Raw genomic sequence first — 12,695 nt, 5'->3', positions numbered from 1 at the left:
CCTTTTCAAACTCAGAATAAGAAAAAAAAAAAATACACTTTTTGATTTTACTATACGGGAAAGAGAAAATGTATCACTAGATGTATAACCTAATAAAAGCACTTTATGTACTATCCTTTATTAGGTACTTCAATTGTACAAAGACGCATTTAACCACCTTGTTATGAATTGTTTATTCTTGTGAAAGCGGTCCATAATAATTCTTATGATCCGGTATATAATCCGTTGTAAAACTGTATGTTACTGTAAATTTTTCATTTTTTGCCGTTCTACTTCTGTTCACCTGTTTTCACCTCCGTTTATGAAGTCCTTCTTCTGCTTTCATGTTAATAAATCATGAGCTATACAGCCAAATCAGTACTGTACTAGCACGTTAAAAATGAAGTCCATTTTAAAATTAGCTTTTATTTAATTTGGTCAAAAGACATACATCGGTTTAAAAAAACTTTTTAATGTCAATATTTTTATGTCATTCATTTTTAGTAAACCCCCGATGAAGTCCCGTTAAGTGTACCCTTATCTACTATTTCCAAGTATCTGAAATATCTCAATGAAAATTGGGTACTCTTTACCTAGCACGGCGCCCACGATCTTGATCGTGGGCATCGTGAGGTAAAAAATCGTGTCGGTCGCGTCGTATGCGGGCTAAAGATGCCCGCACGCGACGCGATGCCCACGATTTCCCATTGAAAACCATGTTAAACATGGACATCGTGTCGGTCGCGTCGCGGCCGGCTATAAATGTGCACACGATGGCCCCGACGCGATGCCCACGATTTGCCATAGGAATTAATGTTAAAAGACCCGATGGACACGATTTTCAGGTTAAATGGCTCAATGGACCCGATTTTAGCAGAGGAAACAATGTTAAATGGGCCTTAGAGCCCAAATACTTACCCTGAACTCTGAAATGGCCCCCCCAATTTTTTACGCCACCCCACGATCAACGTGAACCCGAAGCGTGGCGAGCGCAGCGAGCCCGCGAGGGGCGGCGGTACGCGTCCTCCGACCTTTTCATACCCCCACTATCCACGTCGGCGTGGAGTTGAGAATAGAATAGTGTGGCGAGCGTAGCGAGCCACCGAGCCCGAAGCGTGGCGAGCGCAGCGAGCCCCGCGAGGGGACGCGGATACCTTCACAGCTAGACGCGTCCCCTCGCGGGCTTCACAGGTGTCCGCGTCGCCACGGACACCTGTGAAGCCCGCGAGGGGACGCGTTTACCTGTGAAGGTATCCACGTGCGCTCGCCACGCTTCGGGCTCGGTGGCTCGCTGCGCTCGCCACACTATTCTATTCTCAACTCCACGCCGACGTGGATAGTAGGGGTATGAAAAGGTCGGAGGACGCGTACCGCTGCGCTCGCCATGCTTCGGGTTCACGTTGATCGTGGGGTGGCGTAAAAAATTGGGGGGGCCATTTCAGAGTTCAGGGTAAGTATTTGGCCTGTAAAGCCCATTTAACATTGTTTCCTATGCTAAAATCGGGTCCATTGAGCCATTTAACATGAAAATCGTGTCCATCGGGTCTTTTAACATTAATTCCTATGGCAAATCGTGGGCATCGCGTGCACATTTATAGCCGGCCGCGACGCGACCGACGCGATTTCCATGTTTAACATGGGTTTCAATGGGAAATCGTGGGCATCGCGTCGGTCGCGTCGCTGGCAGACATAAATGTACCCGCGATGGGCGCCGTGATAGGTAAAGAGTACCGAAAATTGTAAAGCTCTGGAATAACTGCTACCACTGTGTGGAATAAGAGACTTTTTATTAAACATTTGAAATTATATGGACTTCATCTATTTGCTAGAGCAGTGGTTCCCAACCTTTTTTCTCTCCCGTACCCCTTGATTAGGCTTTTCATTTATGAGTATCCCCTCCTCTCAATTTGAAATAGCCACAGAACTTCTAAGTAAAGTGGAAGGGAGTGGTATGTGTGTACTTATATAAAGGAGTAGCGGAGGAGTAGTGTGCGGTCAGGAATCTGTTCCCTCTGTGTCTGGCCACTGGCTGTGTCCGGGGTTCCCACTAACGCCTGTAGAATTAAAGCCACTGTTTACTCCACCCGTGTCAGATCGCTGATGTCTGAGGGCAGCCGCGGGTAGCTCCCAGTGGATTGTTGGTCTGGCAAAAGCAGGTGGAGATGTTAATGATGCTGCCGTCAGAACCAAAAGTGACGCAACGTGGTTTGTCTCAATGGCAATGGGAGATTTTTTCCAACATCGGGAAACTTATTTTTATTTTTCCGCCATTATCAATATTATTTTCAAGTACCCCCAACAGGTCTGCAAAGTACCCCCCGGGGTACTAGTACCCCAGGTTGGGAACCACTGTGCTAGAGTGAATTAACTTAAGGCTTGATTGATCTAATTGTGAAGATCGACACAAGGGGCGCTAACTTACAATTGTAGTATTAAACAAAATGTCCTCACTATCTCAAAAGTTGTGTCTCACTGGCATTCCTGTATCTGCAGTGCTAAATGGGTGGCCATCAACACAAAATACAGAAGATGGATAACTTAAGCCACGATAACAAGGTGCACATTGCAAAATTAACAATTCAATAAAAATTACTCAAATCAAAAATGACACTCAATCACATATGTGCAGGTGAAGACAGCAACACCCAGAAATCCTTACCTGCCAAGTAACCAACACTCTGAGTATTTACTTCAAACTTATCACAATTCCTGTGTTTATTTACAAGTGTGAGCAAAGTGTGAAGGATTCGTACTGTTCTTGCCACAGTTGTTGGAGATGGGTGACGATAACCTAAGGATTGTAAATACATACCATGTTAAAGCCAAGACTGGAGAATACTACTATTGCAACATAGTATATGATGTGTTTATGTGATAACAGATTGCAGTGGATTCAAGCACTATACAACAATTACAGTATAAAGACCAGAGGAGCTCCATGGGGACAAAGGTCTGTATAGCAAACAGTCTCCATGCTGTTTGGAATTTGGAGCTGAGCATGCAACTCTAGGGGCACTGGTTACAAACCAGAGTGAAAATCTGGCAACACAAGTGAGGTATATGCACTGGATAAACTCACCTTTCAGCAAGTGCCCAACTAGTGCAAAGTTAAAGTTAGAGTTGAAATTGAGCCCAACAAAATGGTCCATTTGTTTACAATGCCATTCCTCTAGAGGATTACGGATTTCCATGAACACTTCTTCTGGACTCTAATAAACAAACAAAAAAAACAGGATCTAAAATACCAGAAATATAATTATAAGTATAATAACAATATTCAAAGACCTGGTCAAATTTCTTAATTTGATTAAGCGATTCATCATTTGCATATGAACCTTACCTGAGGCTCCAAACGGTGGTTAAGTTATTGAATAGGTAGGTTAGACTAATACCATTATGTAGCTTCTAGGCACCTTGTGCAAACCACTAAGGGTACAAAAGTGGTAGCGGCAAGACTAACGATGTCCGAAAGAGAATGGAGCCAGCGTTTCCAGTACTGCAGCATTGCCCTGTGTCCTCTGCACAGTGCCTGCCTGGAGCATCTAAGGCTGGGTACACACCTTGGACAGATACATTTGTAGGTGTGTACCTAGCTCAACAGAAACCCTTGCCAATACTGCAGCAGAGATCCTAGGTGCAGGGTGCTATGCTAGACATCCTACTAGACAAACACATGGACCAAGGGACAGGAACAGTGATGCCTAGAGAGCTCTGCACTTTTTGCGGTGGAACCGCTAGCAGATCCCTTGTTACAGCTCTGGTTTTACATCATGTTGGTGTCTAGCTCCGTTCCATGCAGGACCAGCACATCACTTCCATTGCAAACAATTGAATCAACTCCTGTGTGCTTATATATTGGTTAAATTTAAAATGACCTCTACAATGTCAAAAACATTCTTGTAGTTTTGAATTATATACATATTTGTTTGTACAGGGAAAAAACCTATTAAGGAAGCTGAAAACAGAAATCAAGGTATTACCTTCAAACTTATTTTGGAAACAAATGAACACATTTAGAAGTGGCCTGATGAAAGACCTTCCACAAAGGGATCAATCCAATTAGGAGGGAGTTGGGTCCTGTAAGCCATAAACTTGTGTAAACTTGCACTGTGAATTTAATTTTTAATCCAATTCAGAGATTGTACTGATTTTCTATATTAAATGTATGTACACCCATTGGTATAGTATGGTAAAAATGATAGGACACAGTGCAGTACCTCTGGTACACCCCACCTAATAAATGATCATGCACTCAGAAGAGATAAAGAACATCATTTAGCAAACAACAACATATCGGTTGTCAGGCGACTTTCCCGATAATGCAGATGGGGGGCGGGACATATTTAGTAACGGTCACTAAATATGTACAAAACAATGATTGCTTAGCATTCAAATTCAGAGCATGAGATAGTACACATACTTTGTTTCATGCACAAATAAAATATATTTGTGTGTATTTCATGTGTTTGATGTGTTTATGCAACATAAATGCATTCTGTGTTCACACGGGTATGGGTCATTTGGGTGACCAAATTAAGGTCAACATGCATTGAGTCGAACAGCCTTATGTCAACACATGAAAGGTTGACATGATTAAGGTCAACCGGGTCAAAAGGTCAACACAAGCATTAGGTCAACAATGGGAAGGTCGACAGTCAAAAGGTCATTTCACTGTTTTGTCCCGAACTTCGACATAATCAACAGGGACACCGTATCGGTGTGCCGCGTCTGCACACAATGCTTTGGGCACTATTATATTTACACTCCCTCCACACGCTGGTGGATGGAATGGCATGAAATACAGCCCATCGGCACATGTCGGCTCATAAAAAAAGTTTGAAAAACGCATGCCGACATTTTGACTGTCGACCTTTCCATTGTCTACATAATGCTTGTGTCAACCTTTTTCATGAGCTGACCTAAGCCATTTCAACCTTCAGTGGTCGACCTAATGCATGTGAAGCTTAACAGTGTCGACCTAACGACGGTATACAGTTCACACATGGTCCCATCCTCAGGATACCTCATCGAAAAATAAAATATTTTGAAATATGGAATAATCCATTATCCAAAATGCTTCTGGATAAGGGGTACACATATATATGTCACCAACACATTCGACTTAAATGGTTACTACTGTATATATACATATTTACACATTTGTGGGTGTCTGTTCCCATTACAAAAATATCTATTGGTCAAGTCACTATTGCATTTTTATTCTGTTAATTCTGTATAGGTGACAAATCATATTTCTAATAAAAGTTTTACTCTTATAAAATGTGGTTTTCTTTTGCCATTTATATTTTTATGTTTCTTTCCTAATAACATTTTTGGATTACTCGGCAATATGCTTGAAACTCTGGCACAGAGTCCATTTCTGATGCGGTACACTTTACCCCAAACGGAGCGTTTGCAAACTTTGTTATGAAGTGGTTATTTGCTATTGCTTTCCACTTATAAAGCTAATCACCTTGTCTGGCAGCTTTGTGCATGTGTGAGACTGATCAGTGGACTATTATGCTCCTGTGGAATATCGCATCTGCAAATTACAAGTAACCAATCTAGTACCATGTTAATATTGTGATCCCCCAGCCAGAGATACCAATCCGTTACGTTACACCTTTCTCATAAAATTGTGACTAAAAAGCCACACAGTACATTGCAGGTCAGGGAAATACCCTGTAGTGGCTTGTGGCTCTTTACACACTAGTAGTCAGAGCATAAAGCCTCTCCAGCCAACCTATACGGACAGTAATTCCTCCAGTGCCTCCTAGTGGTCAAAAAAGAAATGTACACTGTGGTGACTAACCTGCAACCTCCAGCATGACAAAAAAAAAGTATTTAAAAGCAACATTCTGTGACAACTGTATGAGGTCACCCAGCTATAAGCACAAGTCAGCAACATTACAGCTCAATTTCTAGAGCTGATGACTTAAAGCTGCAGAGGACATTGCAGGTCAGGAGTAATTCACTGTAATGGCTTGAGGCTTTCCCCACAAATGTTCATGACTCTTTCCGAGGTAGCAACTCATACAGTTTAGAGCAGTGGTTCTCAACCTCGGTCCTCAAGGACCCCCCAACAGTTCACAGTGAAGTGAAGTAATTAATTATATCCACCTGTGGATCTTTTAAAATGTGTCAGTGACCTGCAGGGTGATCTGGAAACTGTTGGGGGTACTTGAGGACAAAGGTTGAGAACCACTGGTTTAAAGAACAGACTGAACTACCTCCGCCACCAGTAACACCTCCATTGCGACTCACACTCGGGTTGGAGTTGTTTCCTAGTGGTGTGCAGATTACCGATACCTATTATGACCTACTGTTAGGGGATGGTTATCCATTTAGGAGTTAAAGTATATTCCTCTCCTGACCCACCCTCTGAGCAAGCGTAAGATCTTGATCCTATAGTTACATTTCTCACACAGTCAAAAGTCGGTCCCTGCTCATGGGTAATGTCAGTGTGATTGACAGATTAAACATTGCCTGGTGGACAGCAGCACCAATATAGGCAGACCTATAGAACACCAATCATTTGGCATACATGAAACCACTTCTCCCCATACCACCACATAATACATTTACCCTTCCTAAGGAGTTGCACATAGACTGATCATGCAATTTGACCCAAGCATCACCTAAGGAACATGGTTCAGTTTGTTTGGATAACATCTGACTTTACTGAAGTCTGAAAGTTCATCCTATTCTGCCAAGATTATCTGTCATGCCCAACAATCTGATTTTAATAATATTATCCAGCACTGCAGGTAAATTGTACACACAAATGCTGTCATATTAGGCTATCTGCCTGAGATATTGCAGTGTATTGGCCAGCTTTACAGTGCATTCTTACACAACCAAACAGAGTAACATTCACTATTTCAACAAATGCATATGACTCACCTTGTCATTAAACACTCGAAGGCTGTCTAATGTGTGCAGGTTTTGTTCCAGGAGAGCTGTACCCGCTGAATACAGATTAACCTCATCCAGCTGTAATACTGCCATAGCCACCCAAAAGAGAGCTTTGTGCATGGGAGATTCCTAAGATATTTAAATTGAATATTTGATTACTTGTACTTTACAGACAAAAGATCTAGCCTTCAACAGCCACCTGTTAAACTCTCGATGACTGAAATCAACACTATTCGCCGCAAAACAAACCTACCCAGAACAGAAATAAAAACAGACAAATAATCAGAGAACAATGGGGGGGGTGTATCTTATTTGCAATGCTAACATGTTTTTGAAGGAAAGAAGTGAAAGTCTTTTTTGACAAAATTGCTTTATCACAGTTATCCTGTTATGTGCATGCGATATTGCTGCATAGGGATTTTAACAAATTCCCTTCACATTCTCTGAGCAGGTGAAAAGTTGGGAAAAATCTCTATTCTATGGTAAAAATGTTGGGACTTGGTTCAGAACCTAATTAGGCACTTTGAATTTTTTCGTTATTTTCAATTATCCAAAAATGAGATGTCAGTTTTGGGGTGAAAATGTGATGGAAATGGGAATACAAGGTATGGGACAGATATATTGGGGTCCTTCAGTGGTGTTTTTTTTAGGGCGCGCTCCCCACTGGGCAAGTTTTTTTCTGGTAGTGCTCACTAAACCCTCCCTCCCCCCCCTCCTGTCCATCAGCCGCTGCCCGGCCCTGCCCCTAGCAGCCTGGCTGTGTGACGTTAGCAAGGTCACGCCGCACACAGCTGGGGGAAGGAGGCAGGGCCGGTTAGCAAAAGCCGGGCAGCGGCTGAAGCTGAGCACTGGACTGATCTCAGTGGTGCTCCCAGCAGGTGAGAGCGCAGGCAGTGGCATTCCAAGAATTTTCCAGGTTTGCCAGTCTGTGCACGCAAGCATACCGCGGAAAATTCTCAGGAGTACCAGTGAAGGTGTCCCAAAATATTTTTATTATGCCCTCTAATATACTTCTATACTGTCAACCTATTTTATTTGCCATTTTTGGGGTACAGGCTGACACCTGATACCTTGATCGTGAGTCGCGTTATCGCTGCTACTAGGATATCCCCCAATGTTGTAAATTACCACAATTACTACATGTATTTAAAAAGAAAAAGATTAAAAAAATCCCTGAAATCGCTGTAAAAAGATAACAGTCTATGAATAAATAGTATTTACAGATTAGTAGGAGGAAAAACATGCTTTTGAAATAGGATCCAATGACTGACGGTAACAATATTATGCTTACAGTTTAGCCTGTTTCAAGATGTCGATGGCCCTCATCTGTATACTTACCCATCCATTTTCATGGGAAATCTACAGGGAAGGAGTACCAAAACCCATTTGGCCTAATGCTAATAAGGTGTGCGGTATAGCCAACAAAATTCAAGTTAAAAAAATGTAAGTTAAAAATATAATGCGTGGCCTGAAAAAATACCTAACACTTTGTACATAAACATCTATTCAGGTGACTGCACATACAGTAGGTGAATTCTACTATGTGTTGTGTAGGGAATACAGATTTGCAGGATAACTTCTTATTGCAGGCTGAAAGATGGTATGCATAAACCTATTAAAGTATTTTAATACATGAAAGCTTCTTATACCGCTTTCAGACCGCACTCCGAACACGGCATATTGCCGTGTTCGCGGGGCCTAAACACGGGTCACGGTGCGGTCTGAAAAGGGCAACACGGGTCGAGCAACACGGCTATTCAACCCTGGTATTGACCAGGGTTGAACACGGCTATGACCCGTGTCAACTGCGGTGTGAACGGGTGCCTGGGTCGAGCGACCCGTGTCCCGTTCACAGTATGGAGGAGGCAGCACTGTCAGCTCCAAGTACTGCCTCCTCCCGAGCCCCCGATGACGCGCCGCAGCCCAGCACCGCCCCATGTGACGTCACCGACTCGGCAATATGCCGTGTCGGTGTCGGAACTTTCAGACCGCATTGCCGTGTTGCTCTGGGGATGGGACCCGTGTCCTAATCCCGTGTGCGACACGGCATTTGCGGTATGAAAGTAGTATTAGTGGCGCGCTACATTACCAGATAAACGGATGCACTGTAACATTCTGTGTCACTGCAATAAGTGGTGATATAGAGTGTTAAGTATCCCTGCACAAAAAGTCCTTTCTTAATAAGTGGTCATTTATTTTATTACTGATCAGTTTGCTACATACTGTTCTTGCAGGTACCATCAAAATAATTATGCATACATACAGTATAAATGATTCTTACCTTATTAAGAAGCGGCTGTAGTTTGGTTAGTGCGATCACAGTGGCTTCTATTAAGACTTGGCTATTGTAATTATCAGGACCTTTTAAGCAGCTTTCCAGTCCCTAAAATAAACGAACATACTTAGAGAGAAAAGTGTAGAGAAGGCAATGTAGTGTTTAGCAGGATTATTTTAACCAGGGTATAAAAACAAAGTACTTTCTCCTGAATGTATCAGTCACATAACTCAGCATAAGCTTTTACAAAAGCCATATATACTAGTAATACTGTAGATGGTAATTTTGGGGAGCTGTAGCAGCCGATCCAGATGTATGCAGTATGCAGGAGGAGACACTATAGGAACGGACCCATTAACCAGTGGACTATAATAATTTTGAAATATCCCTCGTTTTTACTACCTACCCCCTCTCCCCATTTTATCAATATGTTATGTCATGTTTAATGTTTTTAAATTAAATAATCTTCCTATTTTTCACCCAATTGGCACTTATTATCATTATATTCATTCTTTATCTATTGCTTAGCGCAGTGTACCCCCTTGTGTTTTTTTGTACCCAGAAGGAGGCTGACTACCCCCTATCCACACTGCAGCTTGACGAAGCACCCCGTTTCTATTGCGCCCCCTGCACCAGTTGGTAACCAGTTACCCACTACCTTTCCAGCAGTCCATAATTAAACTGGTTTCCGAAGACATTTATTTGAAGGATAACCAAACCATTGCTCCCTGTTTAGAATGAAACCATTTTTCTTCGGAAAGAAATTTTGCAAAGACTATAGATCAGACGAATGGATGGAAAAGATATGTAATCTTAACTATGAGATTTGTTGCAGAGTTAAGCACATGTACACAATGATTTAAGTGATCTGTCACCAACAAAAATAATATGCCCATTGAAATCACTATCAACACCAGCCAATAAATATCAAAGGCGGGTCTGTAGCAGGTAACTCCTGACCGGGATTGAATACCTTAACTGCCGATATTTCCACTGTCGGAAATAATCGGAAGACATTGAATACCCCCCATAATCACGTATATCTACTGATAAACTGTTTGCTAGCTCTGCCCCTGGTCTATTGCGGAGTTAAATAACCTAATGAGTCAAGTGTATTTTTGAATAGTTATAGGACTATATATGAAAAAGACAAAGAAAGCAAAAAAGGGTCCGAAAATGCACACCTTGCTGAGGATTCGGATGATCTGTTTTATCTGTCCATGAGAAACTCGTTTGCTGATACAGCCAAATACAACAAGTGCTCGTGGCTGAAGTGATGGATTATACTGGAATGCAAACCTGGGCAGATACAAGGACATTTTACAAAGAAGGCAAAGCACAAAAAATGCAAATGTGCTTTTATAGATATCGCATTACATAAGAATTGCTGTACTTAAAACATACTTTTGTGCAAGTTCAGTCCACTGGTCCAACCACTTGCAAGTTGGGATATCTCTCATGCAAGCCTAGAAGTAAAAAAAAAATTGCCTATTAACAACATACCACAATAAAACCATGGAAAGGGAATGTTGCTTCTAGATAAATTTAGAAAGTGTAATTACGGAGGAAGCACAAGGAGCATTTCAAGAGCAACTAAAAAAAAAAAAAGGAGAACCACTGCTAAAATTGCTTATTTTGGTAGAAGCTAAAACTTTTACTAGAGACTGAACCCCCCAAACCTCCCCTCCACGCCTATACCCCAGATTTCCAGGGTCCCCCAGGTTTGAAGGAGAAAGAACATTGATTTATACCTCCATGATTTCTAAAAGTGCTTCAGTAACAGTTTCCAACGAAGTTAGAGCAAACGTCTCCCTCTCGTAAGAGCCAGGTGAAAAGGAGCGGTCCCGATAACTTGATCGGAATGCTATAACTGCTGCAGACTTCACCTTACTGATTCCAAACAGCAAGTAGAACTTGGGAAGGGAGAACTCAGTCAAACTCAGCCGCAATACTTGTTTTGTTTCCTCTATGGGCGAAATAAACAAATCAAACATGGCTGACAAAAACTGTGATATTTTATTCTTAACCTCTTTTGTACAATATAAATCGGCCAATCAGAGGCTCTCTAGCTGTTGTGAAACTAAATATTCCAGATTTCTGTGCCAGTTTAAGTGACCCCTAATAGCTGTGGCAGTACATGCTGTGACTTGCAGTTTAAGAACATTTGAGGAGCCAAAGCTTGGTAAAGGCTAAATTGAAAAATCACAAGAAATGTATAATCTCTCTTACGCTGGATACATACTTATGATATTTGCAAACGATATGCATGATACGATCTTTAACAATATTATCATGCATATCATTTAGTGTATACCCATTATATTAACGACCCACACTATCTATTGAACATAGATAGGGGGGGGGGGGGGACATCACTGAACAAGATTATTAACAATACTGTTCAAGGTTTTAGCACTAGGTTGTTCAGGCATACCACTGATATTAACGATATTGGTGGTACCGCAAATTGTATAGCCTGCACCCAGCTTTACACATTATTCAAAAGCATCCAGTAGAGTACCTACCACTGAAATGTAGCTGTGAGCAAGTGCACAAAGAGTGAATGATGTTGATTACAAGTCCATGGGTGGAAGCTCGGAGAGAGAGAGGACCTGTTGCCACCAATAGTGTGACAACATGGAAGAGGTAGGGAAGATGGGCAGCCACATCCAAGGAGTTGTTGAAGGACAGCATAAGCATGTATCTGGCAAGTATGGCAATATCATCCCACATGAGGTGCTGCTCCAGCGTTGGGGTGGGAGAAAGGCAGGTCTTGTCTATTATTTTACACATCCTCCCAATCACCTGCAGATTACAGATTTTTTTAAAGATAAAATCCAGTATATCATGAGAATATCATTAAAATAAATGCATAGGAAAGCTGACAGACCAGTGTTTTGTAATTGTACATCTAGTTAAAGAAACACAAACCTTGCTTGAAACCAGTTTGACATTGCCAGACGCCAAAGCAACTGCTGTATCTGCCATAACCTCAGCCTTAATGGATCCCAGTCCACCTGTTGCACTGGTTTTAATGAAGCTGTCAAGAACAACATCAAGGAGATCCGTGATCTAGTTTAAAAAAAATAAAAAATAAAATAATAATTAGCTGTACTATAAAACGGAGATCCAATATTAAAATAACTATAAACTATTATCAGATGCCATATTCCATCTATATGCTAATAAGTTATACACAAAACAAACAAGCACTTGATTAGAAAATCAAATTGGATCCAAACCTTAATGGATACAATATAACTGAGGGACTGAATATTTACAGTTTATTTTATCCTCCTGCATAACAAATATTGCCGACCTCAGAACACACATTGCCATACATATTTTTCACCCTTTTGCAATAACATTTCTTTACATAAAGTATTAAAAATGAATCTATTTAGGAATTGTGCTCTGGGTCAATGCAATACTCTGCAAAGTAAATGACATTAATTACAGTATATAACAGACAATGACATACGTATTCAACAATTTCTGTTACGCTAGCTCATGAAGATCAAGGCAT

The 12,695-nt window shown here is 41.4% G+C and overlaps 2 protein-coding genes across 10 annotated transcripts in view; one reads left to right on the top strand and one right to left on the bottom strand.

Annotated features, from left to right (window-relative positions):
- NF1 (neurofibromin 1) overlaps positions 1-12,695 on the bottom strand; it is a 234,410-nt gene that overhangs the window by 34,657 nt on the left and 187,058 nt on the right. For all 9 annotated transcript variants that reach the window (XM_083174174.1, XM_083174178.1, XM_083174179.1 and 6 more), the window contains 9 exons: positions 12,101-12,241; positions 11,695-11,974; positions 10,921-11,135; positions 10,574-10,635; positions 10,354-10,468; positions 9,176-9,277; positions 6,883-7,023; positions 3,059-3,188; positions 2,639-2,770 (listed from right to left, as the gene is read on the bottom strand). In XM_083174174.1, coding sequence (XP_083030300.1) covers positions 2,639-2,770; positions 3,059-3,188; positions 6,883-7,023; positions 9,176-9,277; positions 10,354-10,468; positions 10,574-10,635; positions 10,921-11,135; positions 11,695-11,974; positions 12,101-12,241 — 1,318 coding nt within the window. The remainder of the gene's footprint in view (positions 1-2,638; positions 2,771-3,058; positions 3,189-6,882; positions 7,024-9,175; positions 9,278-10,353; positions 10,469-10,573; positions 10,636-10,920; positions 11,136-11,694; positions 11,975-12,100; positions 12,242-12,695) is intronic.
- EVI2A (ecotropic viral integration site 2A) overlaps positions 1-12,695 on the top strand; it is a 56,571-nt gene that overhangs the window by 24,729 nt on the left and 19,147 nt on the right. The gene's annotated exons all lie outside the window — the stretch shown is intronic.

The sequence above is a fragment of the Crinia signifera genome, chromosome 2 (assembly GCF_055691185.1).
Source record: "Crinia signifera chromosome 2, ASM5569118v1, whole genome shotgun sequence".
NCBI classification, from domain to species: domain Eukaryota; kingdom Metazoa; phylum Chordata; class Amphibia; order Anura; family Myobatrachidae; genus Crinia; species Crinia signifera.
This window is presented reverse-complemented; position numbering and strand designations above follow the sequence as displayed.